Source organism: Perissodus microlepis, chromosome 22 (genome assembly GCF_051167445.1).
Source record: "Perissodus microlepis isolate ML-2025 ecotype Zambia chromosome 22, ASM5116744v1, whole genome shotgun sequence".
In the NCBI taxonomy this organism is placed as follows: domain Eukaryota; kingdom Metazoa; phylum Chordata; class Actinopteri; order Cichliformes; family Cichlidae; genus Perissodus; species Perissodus microlepis.
This window is the reverse complement of record NC_140481.1, coordinates 26,751,307-26,773,112: the sequence shown is the minus strand read 5'-3', so window position 1 is coordinate 26,773,112 and position 21,806 is coordinate 26,751,307. Positions and strand designations below refer to the sequence as shown.

Here is a 21,806-nt window from a genome sequence, read left to right as displayed (position 1 = left end):
GTGCACTTAAAAATCCCCACAGCGCCCTCTACAATCAGAATACTGCCTTACAGTAAATAACGATAAGAGTTTTATAGTGTTTGCACATTTTATTTTATTAACTTCAGCTTTATTTATTTAGTTATATGTTAACTCCGTTCATCTTCAGATGAGGTATTCTGAGAGGGATCCATGAGCTGGCCGGTCAGACTCGTTTGCTCCTGCTGGTGAAGGTTATAGAGCCAGCAGTGATAGTCTAGATATAAACAGTAAGCAGACACATTAGGAGAACATGGATGATTCACATTCATAGCAGTTTTAAGAAGAATTAGAGCCACCCACCTCAATCATTTCATCCCCTTGAATCTCTCTGACTGAGGTAAACTTGTCATTTTCAGCTATCAGCTTCCCGTTCTCCTCTCTGACAATGCACTAACCAGGAACAAAATCATTGTTGTAGTCAATAATAATTAAATATTAAAAGGTAAATAAATAGCAGAGATACGGCTCCTGCTTACTGTGCCTGCATAAATCACATCATTCATTTCTGCACTGCTCCTTCCAATATTAATTTAAAATTCACAAAACTCTAAAAACTCAAATGTGTTGAGCATGAGGTCCCTGAACTACCTTAAACTTCCTTCCATCCACAGCTGTTATTTCTGACTCTTTTCCCAGGCTGAACGAGTGGACTTTGGTGCAGACTGGAGTCTTCACGGTGCAGGTGAAGTCTTTGCCGTTCTGCTCTATGATGATCACCGGTTTCACTTCCTTACGCATTTTAATAATCATTTGAGGTGCACCTGGAAAGTATAAATAAAAAAAAAACCATTTAATATATTCAGGAAATAAATAATCCTTTAGTTTTTAAAATATCTTACCTATGGATTTGAGAAACTCCTCAAGGTTTTCCTCAGAATAAACTTTCCAGGTGCCGTTGAAGTTCATGTTTGCTGCAGAGGATGTTGTCACAGTCTCATCACACGCTGCTGGTTGGCACGCTGGGGATTTCAAATTCCCTGTTATTTTTTTAATTGTCTTTCCACTGAGAGGCCTCAGTAGCCTGAACTCATCCATTAGTCCTCATTCACAGTATCTTCTTTTTAATCCTGACATCTTTAAAGTATTCCCGCAGCCAGGCAGCTACACAGGTAGAGTCTGCTCCACCTTTTTTTGACTCCTACTATCTGCACAGTTTGAATCAAACAAAATCAGCAGTAAGAAACTTTTTTTAAAGACAGGAATTAAAGCTTTCCTTATGATTTCAACAATTTTTTTTATTTTTGCAAAATAAACATATAACAATATGTAATATAAAGAACATTACAACTGGTAAAAGCATAAAAAGCAAAAACACTTTTAAGGCAAATGTGTGCAGGCAGCAAAAGCTCAGGCAGTCCAGTCTCTTAAACACTGACAGGTCTTGGAGCATGCTCAGTTAACAGGAACACACACACACAAAAAGAGCTTTGTTTACAAAACGTGGAAACATCACCAACACCTTGTTCGGTTTGACAAGAGCTGAAAACACTTTAGCGTACAAAAACAGGCACATTATAAACTGTGGAGCACGTATTAGTCATACAAACACACCGTCTGTCGAATTCCCTGAGAAAACACTGATCAGACATGCAGCGACAGCTGTGGAGATAAACACAGTGCTAAGCTTGTCCGCAAATATCTGCAGCTCATTTTTTAATTTTAAGCTCGTCAATGGCCTCTGATCATCAGATCGGTCTTTTCTTTACCAACATGAAACTTCAAGCAGTGCGAACATATTTACAATACAACATTTATGCATCTGATGCTGGAATTTTGTAAAGGCCGATGTGAGTGTGACTCGGGAACAATACAGATTGTTTTTTTTAAAGCAAAAGAATCTGTTTTGATAGCAGTTTTTCTCAATTAGAGAAATTTGGCCAAGATATGTCAAAGCGGAACTTTTAAGGCCACACACTGTGCCACATAATAAACCTGATTATAGCGCCTAGGTTGATGCGTGTAGAGCAGAACAGATCTGGCTGACTGTGCAGTTTTCAACCTCTGTAGCCTGGCAATTATGTTTTAGCAAAGTGATCACGAGGGGTATCTTTTTTTGGACTTTTGGCTTAGGCTTATTAAAACTCAAAGCTATAGCTCAGCTAAACATTTTCAGAATACTTCCTTTAGACTTAAAGAGAGGTGAATGTGGGTCTTTATAGAGATTATTATGGAGTATGTTTAATCGTCCTATTTGATTGAAATCAAAACAGTCTATATGTCTGAGTTTGAATGTACACTGAAAATACTGACTAAGTCATGAAAACATTAGTTTTGGATGTTTTACTTCAGTCTCATGTTTGGATATAGCTTGTTTTTATAATAAGTGCTGCTCTCACATTGACCAGCAGTCCGGAGGAGAAACTCCACGTGAACCAGGTTCAGGGAGGAGCAGCTATCTGCACGGTGAGACTGGACAAAACACAAACTGTGGAAGAGAAAATGACATGCAACAATGGTTTCTAAACACATGTGGAGTGACATGAAGTGAGTGAAAAAGAAGTGCTCAGTGCATCATGGGAAGACCCCCAGCAGCCTGACTCTATAGCAGCATATCTAAGAGATGGTTCAGCCTCACCTGATCCAGCCCAAACTATAAGCTCTATCAGGAAAGTCTTGAGTCTAATCCAATCTAAGCTTCTGATTCTACTTTTAGAAACCACAAGTAACCCTGCAGTTTGAGAGCAATGAGCTCTGACAAGATAATATGATACTATGAGGTCTTATTTTGGGAACTGTATGTGAAGAGAAATACTTTAAATTCAGTTCTGGATTCAACAGGGAGCCCGTGACGGCTTTAAGTTGTGAGGATTCATCCTCTGGGCACCATAGATGAACAAAACGTCATGGCAACCCATCTAAAGGTTGTTTAGATGTTTCAGTCTGTGATAAATACCCCAGACAGACAAACACTGGCAGCCAACGGCGTTTATCAGCCGGGCTTTACCTCATTATGTTTCTTATCTGTGCTTTCAGGGCAGGAGACTCCACCCGTCTGGTGCTTCAAGCTCATTGAAACAAATGCTTTGGCTTGAGGCGCATGTTAAAATTCAAAATGCTGAAACTTCAGGCGGGTATAAAAACTTCAAATAAGAAATGTCCTCTGCAGCACGCTTTGGCAATTCTGCATGTTGCATGATAAAAAAACATGTTATGAACGTATGGAACGAAGATTGCATAATCCTACATCACAAACATACAACAATTTAAATGATAAATATCAAGCTTTGCTAAAGCTCTCTTGTCTTCAGGCCTTTCCTGTAAAATGTGCTTCACTCATGGCAGGAAGGTGCTGTCCTCATCATCCTCCGGGTTTGGACCGGGGTCACTGAGGCAGCGTGATACTTTCAGCTGATCCCCCTGGTCATCCTGCTCTTTTGGCTTCAGCTCGGCGTCCCTGTTGGCCCTCGGCGTGCTGCTCTGATCGGGCTTCTCAGGGGTCTCCTTCAGCTCGCTGACATCATCAGCACAGCTGGGAGAAGCCCGCCCTCGGGGACTCTCGCTGTCATCGTAGGTGTACACTTTGTGCTCTGGAGAATAAAGGCAGGGGCTCATTAACAGTTTAACACCTTCTACAAACACCTTCAGATTTGGTTAATTAGGAACACCAGCACCAGTTATACTTTAAAATAATTTAGAGCATGCATATTCACTTACACATAGAAACTATTGTTTTAGGATAGGAAAGGATTAAAAAGAAAAATTATTGCAGTGAAAATAACAAAAAAATGAATAAATTAAACAGATTTTTACTTTTAACAGTTTATATCGTCCTTTGCTTCTATTTATAAATGACGCACTTATTAATCTTTACTATTAATGAAAATGTTAAAATATTATTTATGGACACTTTTAGGCTTTTACTGATGTGGGTGGAAATATTATTTAAATTAATTTAGGAAAAACAACCTCATTATTAAACAGAATTAAACAGAAATCACAGGTAAATATCGCACATTTGTACAGTACATTAAAAATGTGCAACCTCATCCACTTAATCAAATTTTCCTCTAGGTGTAAATGTTTATAATAATCTGGTTATTCCATTTTAAAATCCTAAGCCATTCTTGTAGCTAAATATGATACCCAACACAGTATAATATGATTAGAAAAGATCCAGGGCAGACACAGTGGAAGATTCATTCTGTTTAATGCAAAATATTTGCATCATTGAACAGGACATATCCCATGTGGAAAAGAAAAGTATTGTATTGATGCACAGACTTCCAGGTCTGCACCCGGCAGCAGGACACAGCTGCTCAAATGCCCCAAAAGAATCCAGCAGCACAAAACTCAAAACAATGAGTGACTTTAAAGCCCTGAACATAATTTTCATTCTCATAAAGCATTTTAAAATCATGCTTTAAACTGGCTCTTAGACTGACCTGGTTGAAAAAATACTTTTCTCACAGGGGGCGTCTCCTGGCGGTTTGCAGGGACCGTGAGGTAGTGGCTCATCTGTAAGAGAAGCATAACAGAGTTTAAAGAAGGACTTTACAGGAAGTCACACCCAACAACGGAACAAAGCACTTTAGTATTGATTCTTATCCACAGCAAAACACAAGGATGGAGGGTTCTAATGGGTCCTGAAATGATTCTGGTGCTGGATGGAGAGTCCTCTGACTGTCTGTTAAACACCTTTGTTACACTTTCAAGAGGTTCAATCACTTTTAGACTCAGCACCAGGACATTTTAAATAAGCTCTCTGAAGTTTCTCTCAATGCAAAGATCCCTTTCTGCAGAGTTTGGCTATGCATTTGAGCATTTGATTTAAAAAAAAAAAAAGTACCAGTTATGATTAAATAAAACCACAATTTACAAAATTGGCTGGAAAAGATAAAAAAATCTATTTAGATAATGTTTGGTCACTGCCGAGCTTTCCTTTGGAGCTGGTTAAAACCTCCCTTATTGTTTTAAATGTGCTGTAAAATAAAACTGACATTGACAAAAATAGTTTTCCCCCACTGGCTGTCTCTGTGTCTCCTCTCTGCCTTCAGCTCTGCCTGCTGAGGAGTTTTTACACTTCTCCTTCATATTTAATGTTGTTTCTTTGTAACAACTTGTATCTTGTACTTGATTCTGTTCATCTGGACGCAGAGTTCTAGGAGGAAGAAATATTTGTCACTCCTATCAGGGACTTCAGTCTGAAACATTTCTCCCTCCTAAAACTCTGCGTCCAGATGAACAGAATCAGCTTCCTGAGATTTCATTATCTGTATTACTTAGAATGCATCAAGACACATCCTTCGAGTATCTTTAAAGGAAAGCTTGCATCTGGTACTCTATTTGATAAAAAAATAAATGTATCTGAAAGTATCCTCATTTTACTTTTACTGCCTAAAATCTTCACACATTTCTGTAAATCTGCATTTTTTATTAGCCCAAATTACCCTTTTAACTCTGTGAGTTCTCTGATTTTAACTCTTTGACATTAAAAACGTGGTAGTCAGGGAACAAAAAAATAAAACCAGATGCACAAAAAGTTGGACAGATGTGAAATGTTCTAATGTTTCTAATTTGTTTAAGTCGATAGCTTTAGAGTTTAGAGTTGTTTAAACTCACCCTTCTCTCCATCTCCTTCTGCTTCCTGAAGCGAGCCTCGCTTATATTGTCCTCAAGCGCGTCATTTAGCAGCTCATATCTGCTGTACGAGCGAAGCTGCAGAGGAGGAAGAAAGTATTAAATGCACATTTATTTTAAAAAGGATGGACCTTGTTTGCAACTCATGAACATGCATGCAAACATTCAGATTAGTCCAATCCATTTTGAACAAGCCGTCGATGTCTTCCTCACCCTGTGTCGGGTATTCTGCAGGTTGGCTCGCAGGACTCTTCTGATCTCCTCCTCACGACTCTTTGAGATGGCTCGGCTCGGTTTGGGCGTCCCTTTGGGCTGAACGTTTCTGTTTGGATACAGTGAACAAATTTAAAGTCCAGAACCTGCATTAGTGTGATATTACTCACAGCTTATACTTTTTTTTAAAGCCATTCAGTTAGATTTTAATGTGCCTAACACAGAAAACAAGCACAAAGTGTATCCGCTGAGGGGGAGAATTGATAACCTGTTATGTAGAGGATCAGCAGCATCAGTGTTTTTGGTGGCATCTGACTTTACTTATAATAAAAAAACTTCCTGAGATGTGTTTTTTAACCTTAGCTTTATGCTGGGGAACAAAAAGACCTCCATCCTCCACAAAATCAATTTGAAATAAGGGTTAGTTCACCCAAAAAATACAGGTATGTCCGGGTTACTCAGTAATTCACTTCAATACTGTTTTTGGGGAATATCTCATGCACAGAAAGCAGTTCTTGCAGGACTTGCTTCTGACATTTACCGGATGGAGACGGTCGACACAATCGTGGGCAGCTTGGCGGCGCTCCCGCTCTCCACCATCATCATCGCCTGTTTCAGCTCCATCTTATTGTAGAAGGAGATGAGCTGAGGCTCGGTGGAGCGTTCTCCTGCGATCAGCCATCTCTTCACATAGGTCTTATTGAAGCGATTCAGCCTGTATACAGGAGAAAAAGTTATATTTTCTGTTTTGTAAAAGGGGGATACAGTAATCTGACTTTGCAGTCCTGAGAAAAACTGAGTGCACCCTTACTGTTTAATCAGATGTGCTTGAAGTTTGAGCACTTCTATCAAAGCAGAGGTTTTGGCAGTTAGAGTTACTTGTTGATCTACAATCTACTGAGTCATCGTCATGTTTTTTATAGGACTGCACAAAGACCAGTGAAAAATTTCTTTTTCACATGGCTGCATAACAACTTGAGGGCTTCTTCTGAACTACAAAGATGGAGGTGATAGAGAGGATACATTAAGAAAGAAAATACATACTTGTCCTTCCAGTGATGATGCCCATAATGACCACAGATGTCTTCAATTCCTGTGAGGAGATGATCCAGGAACTGATGGCAAAATTAGTTTACAGAGGGTGTTATTTATACATCTTATACATTGTTTAATCTGTAGCCCCATCCCTCTCGTATGTTAACAAGGACTGATGTGTTTTCTTATACATGAAGTGAATGAAATTGTCACCTGTGTGTGGATCTCCTCATTAATTGATTCTTTGCGCTCTTTCTTTTTCTTCACAGCTAGGAGCTCCACCAGGGGCCTGATCGTCATCCCCTGAAGAAAAAAAGAGAAATTAAGTTTTAAAAAACATACTGCACATTTATTTTAGACATATAAACACACTCACGTAACAATACCCAATAAAAATACTGATTACTATAATTACTGATGTTGATACAGACAGGTGGAAGCCACAGCAACTTACAACTAGAAAAAATGTGTGCGGGAAAAACATTAAACATAAAAGAGACAACTGATACACGTCTCTTTTCTTTATGTCCAGCCTCACATGCAAGCCTTTTCCTTTGCCATGTTGTTTTTGTCATACACCTAAATCCCAAGTACTCGTGTTATTCCCACCTGCACAAAGACAGTGAAGAAGACGACGGTGATGATGGCAGTGAGGAACAAGTTCTTGATTTCATTATTGTCCAGCAGGAACCCCAGTGAGAAGGCTATGGCACCTCGCAGGCCACCGTAGGCAATAATGAACTGGTCCTTTTTGGTCAGCTTCACAATACGGAATTTATTGATGAAGGCTGTAAGCCCGATGACTCCTGAAACACAGAAAAAAAAAAGAAGAATTGATTAATTCATTATCAATATGATCATCAGTTTCCCTTTATTGGGTCTCTACACTTAACTGGTTACTGAATTTCACGACTGGATTTTCCCCATGAGGAAAAAAGTAGAGGAGCAAGATTCTGTTTTGCTCAGGCAGCAATGCCACCATGGCTAAAAAACAGTATCGATCAAAGCCACCACCCACTGATTTGAGTGTTAAAGCCTCAAAGTTAGTGTTTCGGTCTCTTCATGTTATTTCTTTCGAGCCAGAAGGGACCCTACTTGAATGAAAGGGTGAAGTTTTACAGTCATGGCCAAAGGCTGTGGAAGCACTGCCAAAACTAAACTTTGATTTACTTGCCTATAAAAAAAGTTTGGAACTTATGAAATGCTTGTGATTGTTCTCCACTATATCATAAAAAACATAAAGAAGAATAATTAAAATAAAAATAAACATTAGGACCACTGCCAAAACCCTTTGCTCATGACTGTAGACCTGATTAAACCAGGTCAGGGTAAGCAAGGCAGGCAGTGCTTGACCTCTTTCCTTGCATCTCTAACAGCGCTCTGTCATGAAGCAGAACTGACCTTGCTTGGTTTTGATCACGCTGTAATCTGTACTGCATTTCAATTACATGGGAGCCTTTGGGTTGTGTCCAGCGTGCTAGACAAGCTGCTCCTAGCTCCGCTTTCGCTGCACTTTCAGATTAGCATATATTACTATACAATGTTTATTGTGTTGGTAATAGGCAAGAAACAGAGAACTTCCTGGTTTATTGTGTTTTATTGTACTGACCCAGCACTCTGGAGACCAGACAGAAGATCACCGTGAAGATGACAAAGATCCAGTTCCAGGTGTGAGGACCAGCCACTGTGGAAACCCCGAGGAAAATGAAGATGAGTGTGTCGCTCACACTGCTCCACATCTTCAGGAAGTATTTGACGGTGGTGTAAGACTTGTGGGAGATGTTGGCCTCAACATATGGCCGCATAATCACGCCACAAGCAATCAAACTGTTTGGCAAGGAAAAGAAGGAAAGAAGCAGTCAACATAATGAGGTTTGATAGAAGTTTCTCTAAAGTTAGGGTTATTGGATTATTTAATGTATGATTTCAGCTGTGCCACTGTAACCAAGACAAAAACCTAGAGTCTGTCGTGGTTTTATCGACACAAACTGTATATAAAGAAGGATAAAGTGTCTTCTTTTCCTTTCGCATTAAAGCCACCAGACGTAGAGGAGTAAAAGGGCCACCGTCTTTAAGCTGCACATGTAGTCAAGAAAACAGACAGCTGGGTGGTTCTGTTGGCTTAGTGTCAAGAACAGTGTAGGCGACAGGATCTCAGTATCAAATATCCACCCACGGTGCCACTAGTGGGCAAATTTGATTTCTGCAGCAGCAGAACAACAGGGCTGTAACCCACAGTTGAAATAATTCGACTTAAATCCAGGGGAACTGTTATATTATCCTTCTTTATACACAGTCTAAGGTTAACACCACTTCCCAGCAGCCCCTGTTTGTGGGTAAATTCACAGTTATTAGTGCAAATATGTGACTATACTGTTAATGGCTGGTATGTTTTGTAATGAATAAAAATGACATTTTTACCTAACTGCTAACTGATATTTGTTAAATAAATATAAAAAATTAGTTTGATAATTAATGTTTTATCAAGTTTACAATATGACAAAGGAGAGAGATTTTAATTAAGATACATTTAATTTAGTTACATTTTTAATAAATTTGCAAAAATGTTTTCACTTTCTCATTAGTAAATATTAACACTAGTGTATTATATCTGATACAGAGTTTTTGTGAGTTTGAGACTCAAACCTTTTTATCATAAAGCTCAGAGACCGAGAGCTCGTCTACTTACGACATGATCCCTGACAGGTGAAAGATCTCCGCTGAGAGGTAAGCCATGTAGCTGTAGAGGAAGACGAACAGCGGCTCGATGACGCGCGAGTATGAGGTGAAGCGGGACGTAAAAGCTCCCACGATGCCGTAGATGACGCCCACCATGACACCTCCCAGGGAAACCACGAAGAAAGAGATGACACCGAGGACGGCGCCGGTCACGGTAATCGCCTGCTCGTGAGCAAATTCCTTAAACAGGTGATACAGGACCTGGAGCAGAAACAGGGGTGTTTGTGTTTGCTTTTGCTTTTGTTCATGATTGTTTCATGGACCTAAAAACTTTATTTTATATTGATAATTTCATTATTTAATGGGTTTATTACCTGATCAGCAGAAAATTTATACTTCAGAAACTTTCTCAAGTGAAAATTTATACGTGAAAAAAAATTTCCTTTCCTCCTAAATTGAGAGATTTCCTGCTTAGTCTTTATTTTTCTTTCACTACTTTTCTGTATCTATTGACTATTTTTAGTGTTAACTGGATATAACAACACCTCAAAGTTTGTTTGTTTTTTACTATATTTAACATTTTATAGAAAAGTAATTAATTCACATTAAAAAGAATGAGTTTAATTATAATATATTTACTATTTGAGAATGCGAACGTTGCTCACCACAGTGACGGCATCATTGAGGAGCGACTCCCCGAACACGAGGATGTGCAGCAGCTCATTAATGTGGATCTCCTCGAACACGGCCAGGACGGACACGGGGTCCACGGCCGAGATGATGGAGCCAAACAGCAGGCAGGACAGCAGGTCCACGTGAGCCAGCTTGGCCGCATCAATCTGACAGACAGCATACATCATCCCACCGATGAAAAAGACGTTCCACAGTGTCCCCACCACTGCAAACATCAGGATGGTGCCAATGTTCTCGGTGAAGGGGCGCATGGGCAGGAAGTAGCCCGCATCCAGGATGATAGGAGGCAGCAGGTACAGGAAGAACAGATTGGAGTCAAGGACGGGGGGTTGTTCTCCAGTCGCTTTGATGATGCCACCCACCAGCAGGCCAACAAAGATTAGCAGACAACTCTCTGGCACGATGTGAGACACAGTGGGAATGATGTGAAATCCTGCAGACACACCATAATCAAATTTAATACAATCATTAAGAAAAAATACCAAAGACTCCCTGGACTGAACGTTTGAAATGTGGAGTTGTCCACTCTTCTCTGTTTTGTTGTTAAAATATGATTTTTGACACTAATAAATTACTTTTCAATATGTCGAATGTTCTTAATACTGAAAATAATTAGCAGTCAATGCCTGCATGAAGTCTAGAGCCCATGGACATCACTTTCAGTTGATGCTTTCCCTTGGGATAAATAAAGTATTATCAATCAATCAATCAATCAAGGCTTGTTTCTGTCTTCAGTTTTGTATTTAAACCATCTCAAAAGCAACTTCCTGAGTTGGTCGGTGCATTCATTAAGTATGTACCACAATGTTGACATGTCCATTTCTAAGATGTTTGCTATCTCTCTGATAGGTTTTATTTTCTTCACTTGTATTGACATCTGTCTGGACCTCACATTAAGAGATCCTCACATTAAGAGATCCAAATTTAAATTTAACACTTGGGATCAACTCCAGAACTTTGATCTACTTACACACGTGGACAAAACTGTTGGTACTCTCACAATGGTCACAGAAATAACTTTAATCTGACAAAAGTAACAATAAACAAAAAATTCTATGAATGCTAACCAGTGAAAGTCAGAAATTGTTTTTCAACCACGTTTCAACTGAATTATTTAAAAAAATAAATAAATGCATGAAACAGGCCTGGACAAAAATGATGGACCCACAACTTAATATTTTGTTGCACAACCTTTTGAGGCAATCACTGCAATCAAACGATTCCTGTAACTGTTAATGAGACTTCTGCAGGATTTATGGCTCACTCCTCATGAGCAAACTGCTCCAGTTGTTTCCGGTTTGAAGGGCGCCTTTTCCAGACTGCATGCTTCCTTCCAAAGAGGCTCAATAGGATTGAGGTCAGGGCTCATAGAACGCCACTTTAAAACAGTCCAATGTTTTCCTCTTAGCCATTCTTGGGTGTTTTTAGCTGTGTGTTTTGGCTCATTGTCCTGTTGTAAGACCCATGACCTGCTTTCTGACACTGGCCAGCACATTTCTCTCTATAATCGCTTGACAGTCTTGAGATTTCATTATACCCTGCACAGAATTAAGACACCCTGTGCCAGATGCAGCAAAGCAGCCCCAGAACATGACCGAGCCTCCTCCGTGTTTTACAGCAGGGACAGCGTTCTTTTCTTGATAAGCTTCATTTTTCCGTCTGTGAACACAGACCTGATGTGCCTTGGCAAAAAGTTCAGTTTTTGTCTCATCTGCCCACAGGACAGTTGTTTGAGCCAAAGTGGACTGCATGGGACTATTACCATGTACAATAGCCAAATAGTGAATACACCTTGTATTAACATGTCCCTTTGGTCACATTATTTTCAGTCTTTTCTTGGGGTACCATCATTTTAGTCTAGGCCTGTGCCATGAGTTTATTTTTTTTTTAAATAATTCAGTTAAAGCATGGTTGAAAAGCAATGTCTGACTTTCACTGGTTAACATTCATAGAATTTTTATTTAATTTTACTTTTGTCAGATTAAAGTTATTTGTGTGACCATTGTGAGTTTTTCCTTTCATTGACCGAAGGGTACCAACAATTTTGTACACATGTGTAATTTGGCATAAAATAATAAAGGAACAGGCTTCAACCGGTTATAAAACTGGCTGCCAGCCATTGTTTAAATTCTGAGCCTTTGAAATAGACACCTTGAATTAAAGTTGAAAATTTTCATTTATTGTTTGATTTAAAATCCACTGTGGATAACTATCATCTAACTCTCACCATCAGAGAGTCTCTCAGTCTTGCTCTCTACAACCTAAAGAATTATGGATTTGATCAACTGGTCCCTAAAAAACATGACACCCTATTCTAAACGAGAAGCCTGGGCTCGGGAGAGCCCGATTGTCCTGCAGAGACGTTTGCTGCCGGATACTCGATGATCATTCGCAACTGTTGATGGACGGCATTGAACGAGATTTGCCTATTCGGAACAATGATAACAGAGTTCTGGCTGACTGGACCTGGCTTATTGAAGAACAAAGAAAGTGGTTACAGCTGTTCAAAACCCCACAAGGCTGGCCGACATGATTGACGACGGGCAAGCCGTGAGTACTCAGACTGTGTTTATTGAATGCAATATTGATAAGAATGGGAACTGAGAGACCTGATGACCAACTGCGAAATTGTAATGCAGTTGTTCGTTTGAACCCAAACAACCATCTCCTTCATGCGGCTACCCAAAGCCAAGACTGGCCAGAGAATTCTCCTTGATAAGAGGACTGTGCTTTGACTATCTGCTCCCATCCTTCAAGGTCACGTGCATCAGCTGGAGGACTGTTGACTTTTGATTAACCGGGCGAAAGAACACTCTCTCTCTCAAGTTGAACACAGGATACACACATACACGCAAATCTCATGTACACTGACACAGACACGCACTCACCCCCCTCCTTTTAATTTTTATGATTTTTTTGTGCATGAAAACATGTAAATCACATTTTAGCTAAAAACTTTAGAGCAGACATGCACTTGTCTCCATGTGTTGCACCTTTTAAACGTGTCAGGTGAACACATTTGAAAGCACAGTTTCCTGAAGAACAAATTTATAGTTTCATGCACCGGCCTCCACTTATAGGGTTTCATAATGGTTGACAAATATATGAATAAACCATTTATCAAAACATTATATATGGCTCATAAATGCTGGCTTAGAAGAAACTTGGATAGAAAGAACCTTGGAGAGCCTGAGAGATCAAACTGAACCGATTACCAATCTGAATTAAAAATTTGACTTTCTCCCTGAAGGATCATGGGAGAAAGTATCATTAGGATTAAATGGGACCTGCACTCACTGGCCACTTTATTAGATTCAGCTTCTCAATAATACAATCAGCACACTGATTCATTCAGCCAATCACATGGTAGCAACTCAATGTATTTATGCATGTGGAGATGGCTAAATACACTGAAGCATTGGAAAGGGGAGGAAAGGAGGTTTAAGTGACGCTGTGATCTCCAGGGTTTACAGAGAACGGACAGAAAAAGAGAAAATATCCAGTGAGCGGCAGATCTCTGGTTAAAAATGCCGTCATGATGTCAGAGTTCAGATTCACTCGAGCTTAGATATGTCTCTATGAGAACATGATAGTAAAGGATATTCCCACTGCACACAATTATACACAGAATGCTTCAGTTATTTTAGGACAAAGCTGGACAGAACATCTATTTCCTGTTTCCAAAGCAAACGCTGGATTCAGACCTATGAAAGGGATCTCTGTGGAGATTTGTGGTACTCATACTCTTCAAATAGCCTTCAGGTTTGACACAGCTGGACCCCTCCTTACTTTGGACTCCCTATTTTACTAATTATATCATTCATATGTCAGTTTAGCTCTAAATTGCTGCAAATTTTAATGCGGGAGACTATGTTGAATTTTATTGGAGAATTAAGTTATTTAATATTATTATTATTATTATTATTATTATTATTATTATTATTATTATTAATATGGGGATATTTTAGACATTTATTAAAGACAGATGTTGCGCTGTTGCAGCTAATGGTCCAGATGCAGATAACTAAGAAGAAAACAAAACAAAATAATAATCCCGGTGGATGATTTTCTCACAATCTGGCAACCAGTGACTCTGTTGTTACCATTTTAGTATATTTTGTTGGCTTTTTAAAGCATAAATAAATCCATTTAATACCATAATACCATTTAATACCTATAATTTATAATCTTTATAATCTCTTCTGCTATTTGCACATTCTTTACTGTAAATTCCTAAGTTAATTTGTAAATTTTGTAGTGACCTGTAAATTGTAAATATTGTAAAACTTTTTTTCTGTCATTTAATGGTCGGGCATTGTACAGCTACAAGCATTTCACCCCCATGTCATACTGTGTATGGTTGTGTGTGTGTGTGACAAATAAAATTTGAATTTGAATTTGAAAATGTGTATCAGTTTCTGTTTGTGTCTGCTTTTGATTTATAAAACCTGTAAGTTATCTACTTTAAGATTTCAAAAAAACAAAGCTGAACACAAGCAGTGAGTGTACAAATTGTTCTTCTGCTCGGTGAAGCTGCAGGCCTCCCTACAACTACTGTAGCTCTTTCTTAGGACATTTTCAACACAGAAAAAGATCCATCCTGACTCTTTTGTTGCTATATTATCCACCATGTTAAATGTCTAAAACATGTGGTGTTTTGCGGCGACTCTGATTGGCTTTCTCAGTCTCTCCTGTGGGTTTCCATTGGCTGAGCGGGGACAGCGAGGTTCTTTAGCGTCTTATCTGTTTGTCCAGCTGTTGTGACCGAGGGCCTGTCCGTCTTCCTGTCCTAATGCACTGCTTGATAACAAAGATCTCAGTGTGCAGAGTCAGGGAGGGGATGTGGGGGCGACGCAGGCTTCAAGCAAAACCAGTGACTGCATAAACGTTCTTTACAGCAGCCTGGACCGCGGTCACATGTCGGGGAGACTGAATGTCAAAGCTTCTTTTAGCTCATTTGAATGTTTTGTTATTTCTGGCGATGAATTTCAAAAGTAACAACTATCAGGTTCCTGAAATCTCTGCTTGCTACAAAGTGCTGGCTACAAACAACAAAAACTCCAAAGACAAACACACAGTTGCTAACAGTTTAGATAAGCAATGAGTCATTTAAGTCTTTTCTTGGTGGGAGGAAATTCTTTGTTAGTAGCTTCACATATGAGCATTTTTAAGTTTTTTTAAGCTTCTGTAACAGCAAACTCAACAGTTTTTAGGTTTTCACTGTTACAAAGACAATAACAACATTTTATTATGTTTAACTTGCAAAGAATTAGCATTTAAATATTACAAAAATAATTAAAAGATTCAGTGATTAAATAAAATAATGTTAAATGCAAAGCATTTTTAAGCTTTATTTGGTGCAACTACCAGACAGTAAAGCTGACTTGTGTTTTTCTGCATTATTCCATCATATATATACACTGACCCTGTGGTGGATGCTCATATTAAGGTTCAAGTGATGAGGTCAGCCAAACCCACCTGGTGTCCAAACCCTTCCTCAGAGAGAGAGAAATCAGAAGAAGTTGGTTTAAACTGAGCATGAAGGGAGACACGGCTTGCTTTGACCCGTGAATCATGCAAAGCTACTCTAATAGAGTCCAATAATAAAATTATATAGAAGATGATGAGTAGAATATGTCCTCTTTAACGAAAGCAGCTGTCATTTATACTGAAACAGTTATACGCTTTGCAGTTGTTTATGATGGATTAACATGAGCTTACTGCGTGTTTTCTGTGTTTTCCATCAATACGTGAGCTTTCCGACAAGGAATAACAACATCCTGGACCACGTCTACAGCAATGTAAGGGGCGCATACAAGGCAGTGCCTCGCCCACATTTTGGACAGTCCGACCACATTTCTGTGTTCCTCTATCCAGCATACAGGCAGCTCCTCAAACGAGCCCCGTGAGTAAGTAAAATTACTAAAGTTTGGAGTGAAGAGACTAATTCGGCGCTTCAGGACTGCTTTGGTGCTACAAACTGGGATGTGTTTAAGACTGCTCCCATGAGAGAGGACGGTTCTGTGGATTTAGAGGAATATGCATCAGTGGTCACCAGCTACATCAGCACATGCATTGACAATATTGTCCCCACGAAGTGCTATAAAACATCCAAATCAGAAGCCATGGTTGAACTGTGAGGTACGTTCCATGCTACATGCACGCTCCATTGCATTTACCTCTGGTGACGCAGAGGGCTACAAAAAGACCAGATATGACCTACTATTGACCAGAGGATGAGGAGAGACCAGCACGCCCCACTATACATCAACGGGATTCAGGTGGAGAGGGTGAAGACCATCAAATTCATTGACACCCACATTAGTGAGGATCTCACCTGGACCCATAACACATGGCAGATCACGAAGAAGGCTCAACAACGACTCTTTTTCCTAAGGAAGCTGAGAAAATTTGGATTAACTTCTCAGCAAGTTTTACATGTGCACAGTGGAGAGTATCCTGACAAACTCCATCGCAGTGTGGTATGGAAACGACACCACTCAGGACAGGAAGGCTCTCCAGCAAAACTCATCTGTGGAGTACCCCTCCCACCACTACAGGACATTTACAGCACTCGGGTCAGGAAAAGGACACACAACATCATCAAGGACAAACTTCTTGAATCACTTTCAACACAAAGATAAAGAAAATAAACAGATAAAAAGAATGTAAATAAATGACTGAAACTTTAAAGAATGTGAAGACAGTGGAACCCTAAAAGGTGATGCTCGTCTTCATTGGTGCAGACCTGCAGCTCTGAGGCTTCCTGCTTTGGAAATCGGTCAGCTTGTTTGTATCGGAGCATTCTGCACCTTTATAATTGCATCTTCAATAGAACTTGCATAAATAAACAACAAAATAAACTTGGACTTTAAATAATTTCTGAAAGCTGCCTGAGAAGTCAGCTTAGAAGGACGTATTTATTCATGTTGCGTTGCTTCATTAGAGCGACACTCACCAAGTTTCATGAACAGGGCCAGGAGGATCCACAGAGAGATCTCAAAGGGCGTCCTAACATGTTCATAGTTGAAGGAGAGGACGGGGAAAGTCTTTTTATGAGCCGTGGAGTTTGCTTGGCTACGGGAATCATCTTGTATCGTTCCGGATGATTTTTCTGAAACAACATCATGACTCGCGAAGCCACGAGAGAAGAAAACGAGAAATAAAAGGCACAATAACCCCGTCAGTCGCAGAGTGGAGCTCCTCCGGAGTGGAGCCATTTTCAGCTGGTCTGAAGGATGGACCGCCGCGGCTGCTGTTGCTGCTACTCAGATCCGAGGAAGATGAGGGTGAGGATAGGATGGGAAGAGAGCTTGGGGAGCCACGGAGAAGCGCGCACGTTTACGCACAAACTCTCCAGGCATGTTAAAATCACGCATAACGCTGTCTTCTTGCCATCAGCTGGAGGTTTTACAGGTGGTTTAAACCCACCTGAGTCTTCAGTTGATCTAGATTTTCTTTCCTCCCCTTTTAGTGTAACTCTAAGAAGTTACATTCGTCAGATGGATTTCTATCTTGATCACACCCGCTCCTCTCTTCCTTCACGGGCTGCTCGAAGCGAAGTGCCACCTGCTGGAGTGGAAGACCAAAACCGGCCACCAGGAAGAGTACAATATTACATTGCACTTCTGAGTTTTTGTTCTGTAGTTTTACTTCTTAGATTAGGTTCCAAATTAAATAAGGTATATAATTTTAATAATAGGTAAATCAGGGGTGTTACACATGCAGTACAGGGCTCAGAAGCAGCCTATCAGAGGGTCTTTTAGCTGTTCCCTACTTGCAAAACGAAAGTAAAGGCTTTGTTCCTTTTGAGATTCAGTTTGTGTGTCAGCAGTGTTCATTTATATTCTTTGAAGAAATTTAACAACCTGTAAACTAAACATTGCATAGGATCAAAATGAACCTGACGTGGTTCCTTGTTGCTAAAACTTGTATTCTACCATCAGCAGAGGAACACAGTACTGCCTACAAGTTTTGGCACACCCCTCATTTCTTTGCACCTTGCTAGGAAAAACAAAGAAATGGCTGTAAACACTGTATAGAAGGGAAAACAGTTTGTACAACAAAAATTAAATTGGCGAGGGGGCAGCTCAAAACTTTTGCACAGTTCTGTATTATAATTTCACATTTTTAACATGTGATAGTTACGCAGTATAAACTAGTGTTGCACTGAGATTATGTACCCACTTCTCATGTGATTTAAACAGCACTGGCTCAGTATCACATAATGCCAGCTTAAACTGAGGGAGAAAGCAGTGCGATAAATCACAACTTTCTGTTACCACAGAGGATGCGTCTGCATCAGTCAGCAGCCAGAATAAGAAGTCAATCTGCTCTTTGGTCGTGACTCATTTGCGGTTTTATTTGCTCAAACCGTTCCTGGGGATCCAGAGACCTGCGATTGTGAAATCAAATGAGCTCAAACACCTTCTTAGGTTTATTAATTTAAACATAAATTAAATCAGAATTAAACTGGCTCACACATCTGTGTCTCCATCTGTCACCAGCACAGAAGAATGAGTAAAAACCAACATCCAAACTCATTAGACACACCATTTATTTTCAAACACGGCCTGTTCCCACTGTGCCAGCTTTCCTCTTCTGGCGGATGGAAGCAGCTGCCTGCAGGCTGTTTGCTGTTAATCAGTCTCAGAGCTGTTAGCTGCAGAGAGATGAAGACAAATGGATTTATTAAGTATGGGTTCCAGAGAAAAGGATTTGTTTTGGGCACTTGATCAGAAGGCTAAATAATTAATCCACATACAAATATGAACACTCCCTTTCCATGTTTAGGTTCAACTTTAAATGAATGCAGTTCAAATTAACAGGCTGTCCACTCTGAAAAGGAAGCAAAAGACTTAATGTGCTAGAAAGTTTATTCTGTTCATCTGGACCAGGTAAACATTTTCTCCCAGGTGTCATCCACATACTTGAACCACTGGCCAGGTGCTGCTGCAGGATCAAACCTCTCTTCATGCATTGCTGGTCTTTGGATATGAAATATGGAGATTGAAGACAGTGCTAAGCAGTGGCGGTCCTAGCCTGTTTGCCCCCCCCCCCTTCCCACACACGCACAAAACATATTAAGGATTGTACATTAACATAAAACTGTTGTCGGAACCATACTGAATTTCACCAGAGAAACAAACACACACACATATGAAGAGAGTATGCATAGTATGCAAACGTCTACCAAACAGAGCTCATAATTCGTCATACAATGAGAACAGGACAAATCAACAATTGACACTGTATTGTTTGGAGTTTAGTCTGTTACTATTTTTACCATTTCTTCTTGGAGCAACTGTAACCCACATTATTTCCTTAGGGATTAAAGTATTCTGATTGTTTCAGGATGACCTGCCATTATCCAATGACACATCTGCTTACATGTATCTTTCGCTCGTTTCTCCTCTTCTTTTTTTCTAAACTGAGGACCTGATGGCTTTGAACTTTTCTTGTCCATCTTGGTTTTAATTTTGCACTCCAGTATGAACACCCATCCGCCAACTCGAGGATCACCACAACATAACCTAACAGACCTACACCTTAGTTCACAGATTTACTTTGTTTAGGGTTTATTTCTGGGATTTCACACAACCCAGGATTCAAATCATGAATAGATAATGGACTTTGATTTACAACATTATGAATGAAATGTGTTCTATTTGGAAGCAGACGGCCCCCCTCCCCTTTCGACGGTTGTGTGTGAGACTTTAAATCATCAAACTGTAAATTATAAATTTTCAATTGTTATTGATCCCTTTACCCCGAGTCCAAAAGTGTATATTTATTTTCTTACTCTTCTTATATTTTGTTTGTTTACTTGCACTGCTGTAACCGGAGCCTCGTCCTCTCGTCTCTCTATATACTGGACTGTATGTTGCGGAGATGACAAGAAAGTTTACTTTGACTTCAGCAGCGAGCAGGCGCACCGAGGGCTCTCGCGCTCACTTTTCGCGTATAGAATTTCGAAAAAACATCGGTGCAAATTTTCGGTGCAAAGACTGAAGAAGTCACTTGGATGAGTGACGAAACGTTTCTCCCACAAGCAGCAGGCGCACCTCGCAAACGGAGGGCTCCCTTTCTCCCAGCAAATGGGCGATAGAAAACCGATCGGTTCCTATGCCATTCCTACTATGCGCTGGCATGACGTCGGGGAAGCACGAGTACGAGCATTTTTTTTTTTTTTTTTGTCGATGCCCGTGATGCCGCCCCGGGCAACCGCCCGTATCAAAAACCGCTACTGGTGCCAAGAGCAGATCTAGTTGGTGAAGGGTTGTGTTGTTGCGAAGGCTAGCAGTAGGGTCATCCTGTAATTTCTTACAAACTACCTCCACTGTTTCAGCAAATGAAACATCAGACCATCGTTTCATCTTACCTTCCACAAAATCTAAAGTGTTCTGAACGTGTTTGGAGCTTCCTAACAGCAAGCTGACCACTGAAACCAGAAACTGAAGTTGTGTGTTGATCATGTTGACAATGGGCCTTAAAGTTACCCCTAGTTTGTGGAAAGCCATAGCTGTAGCTTCCCTGGGTATAATCTGTTGCATGAGGTCCAGTCAGTAGCGGCGTCCTGCTCCATCTGCTTCAGATCGTGTCACCCTTTTCCTGCAGCCACCACCTGGATCTTATTTTCAAGGCTTATTTCAGAATAATTTTCTCATTAGTCGGGTTTAATAAAACTGTACACCTACCTTTCACAAGAATTATTCTTCTCTGTTTTAGTGGTTTATTAGACAAACTTCACCCACTCATCCACATCCTCAGTGCGAGTCTGGCATACATTGCTCTGCCTGCAGCCGAGGTCCTGGTTTAAAGTACGTTGAAGTACATCAAACTTCTCCCTGGGGGCTATGACTTCATGATGTGCTGGATGAGCCTTCTCAGTAAATTCAATCACCTGTTGAAAACCTTTCTCATCAGAATCTGCATCGAATCATTGAATCCGTTCTGCTTTAGATTTAAACACATCGATTGCGTTTGTTTGTCTGCATCTGAAGCTGAAACTCGGGTAGTTCCTGTAGTCTGCCATCTCCAGTGACATTTGCTCATACTCGCGTATCAGTTTTAGGCAGTTCTTACACAGGTGAGGCAAAATATCATCATGCATTCCCAACAATCCAGGTAGGGTGGCCGACCTCAGGCATGCCTTTTTCCACACCACAACAGGTGTAAACAATTGGCAATTAAGCTGTGGCAACACCCAGAGACTTGCACTGGCACTGCAAGGCGAGTAGTTTCAGAGAGATGTAGCACAGGGAAATTGTTAGTATGCACATCTTACGTACACCTTTCAGGACCTGGATTATTAATTATGACTATTAATATAAGTGATTACATTTCCCACTTATTTTAGGATCAATAAAGTTAAACTAAATAAAGTTAAATTAACTCAAAATAAGAAGATGAGAGAATCAACGATGAGTAAAGGAGGACAAGAGCGAGGTAAAGTCAGTGAGGGAACAGGTAAATAAACAGGAATCTTTTAATCTGAGTGAAGGCTACACATATCATCCTAATTATTTCAGATTCTGCGGGTCTGCAGACTCAGACGTTTGCCCTGCTCACAAACAAACATAAGATTT

The 21,806-nt window shown here is 40.1% G+C and overlaps 2 protein-coding genes across 2 annotated transcripts; both read right to left on the bottom strand.

The window, feature by feature from the left end:
* Window positions 1-62: 62 nt before the first annotated feature.
* Window positions 63-1,134, bottom strand: fabp10b (fatty acid binding protein 10b, liver basic). The gene is made up of 4 exons (XM_084918452.1): window positions 861-1,134; window positions 610-782; window positions 322-411; window positions 63-235 (listed from the first exon to the last, which is right to left on the bottom strand). Exons 1-4 carry the CDS (start codon window positions 1,054-1,056, stop codon window positions 185-187), a joined length of 510 nt encoding a protein of 169 aa, XP_084774578.1. The 5' UTR covers window positions 1,057-1,134; the 3' UTR covers window positions 63-184.
* Window positions 1,135-1,295: 161 nt separating this feature from the next.
* Window positions 1,296-17,758, bottom strand: slc9a1b (solute carrier family 9 member A1b). Its single transcript, XM_084918445.1, has 12 exons — window positions 17,177-17,758; window positions 10,191-10,651; window positions 9,536-9,786; window positions 8,456-8,673; window positions 7,456-7,652; window positions 7,060-7,149; window positions 6,856-6,926; window positions 6,353-6,526; window positions 5,812-5,920; window positions 5,581-5,676; window positions 4,404-4,476; window positions 1,296-3,548 (listed from the first exon to the last, which is right to left on the bottom strand). The coding sequence occupies exons 1-12, from the start codon at window positions 17,436-17,438 to the stop codon at window positions 3,295-3,297; spliced, it is 2,256 nt and encodes a 751-aa protein (XP_084774571.1). The 5' UTR covers window positions 17,439-17,758; the 3' UTR covers window positions 1,296-3,294.
* Window positions 17,759-21,806: the final 4,048 nt, after the last annotated feature.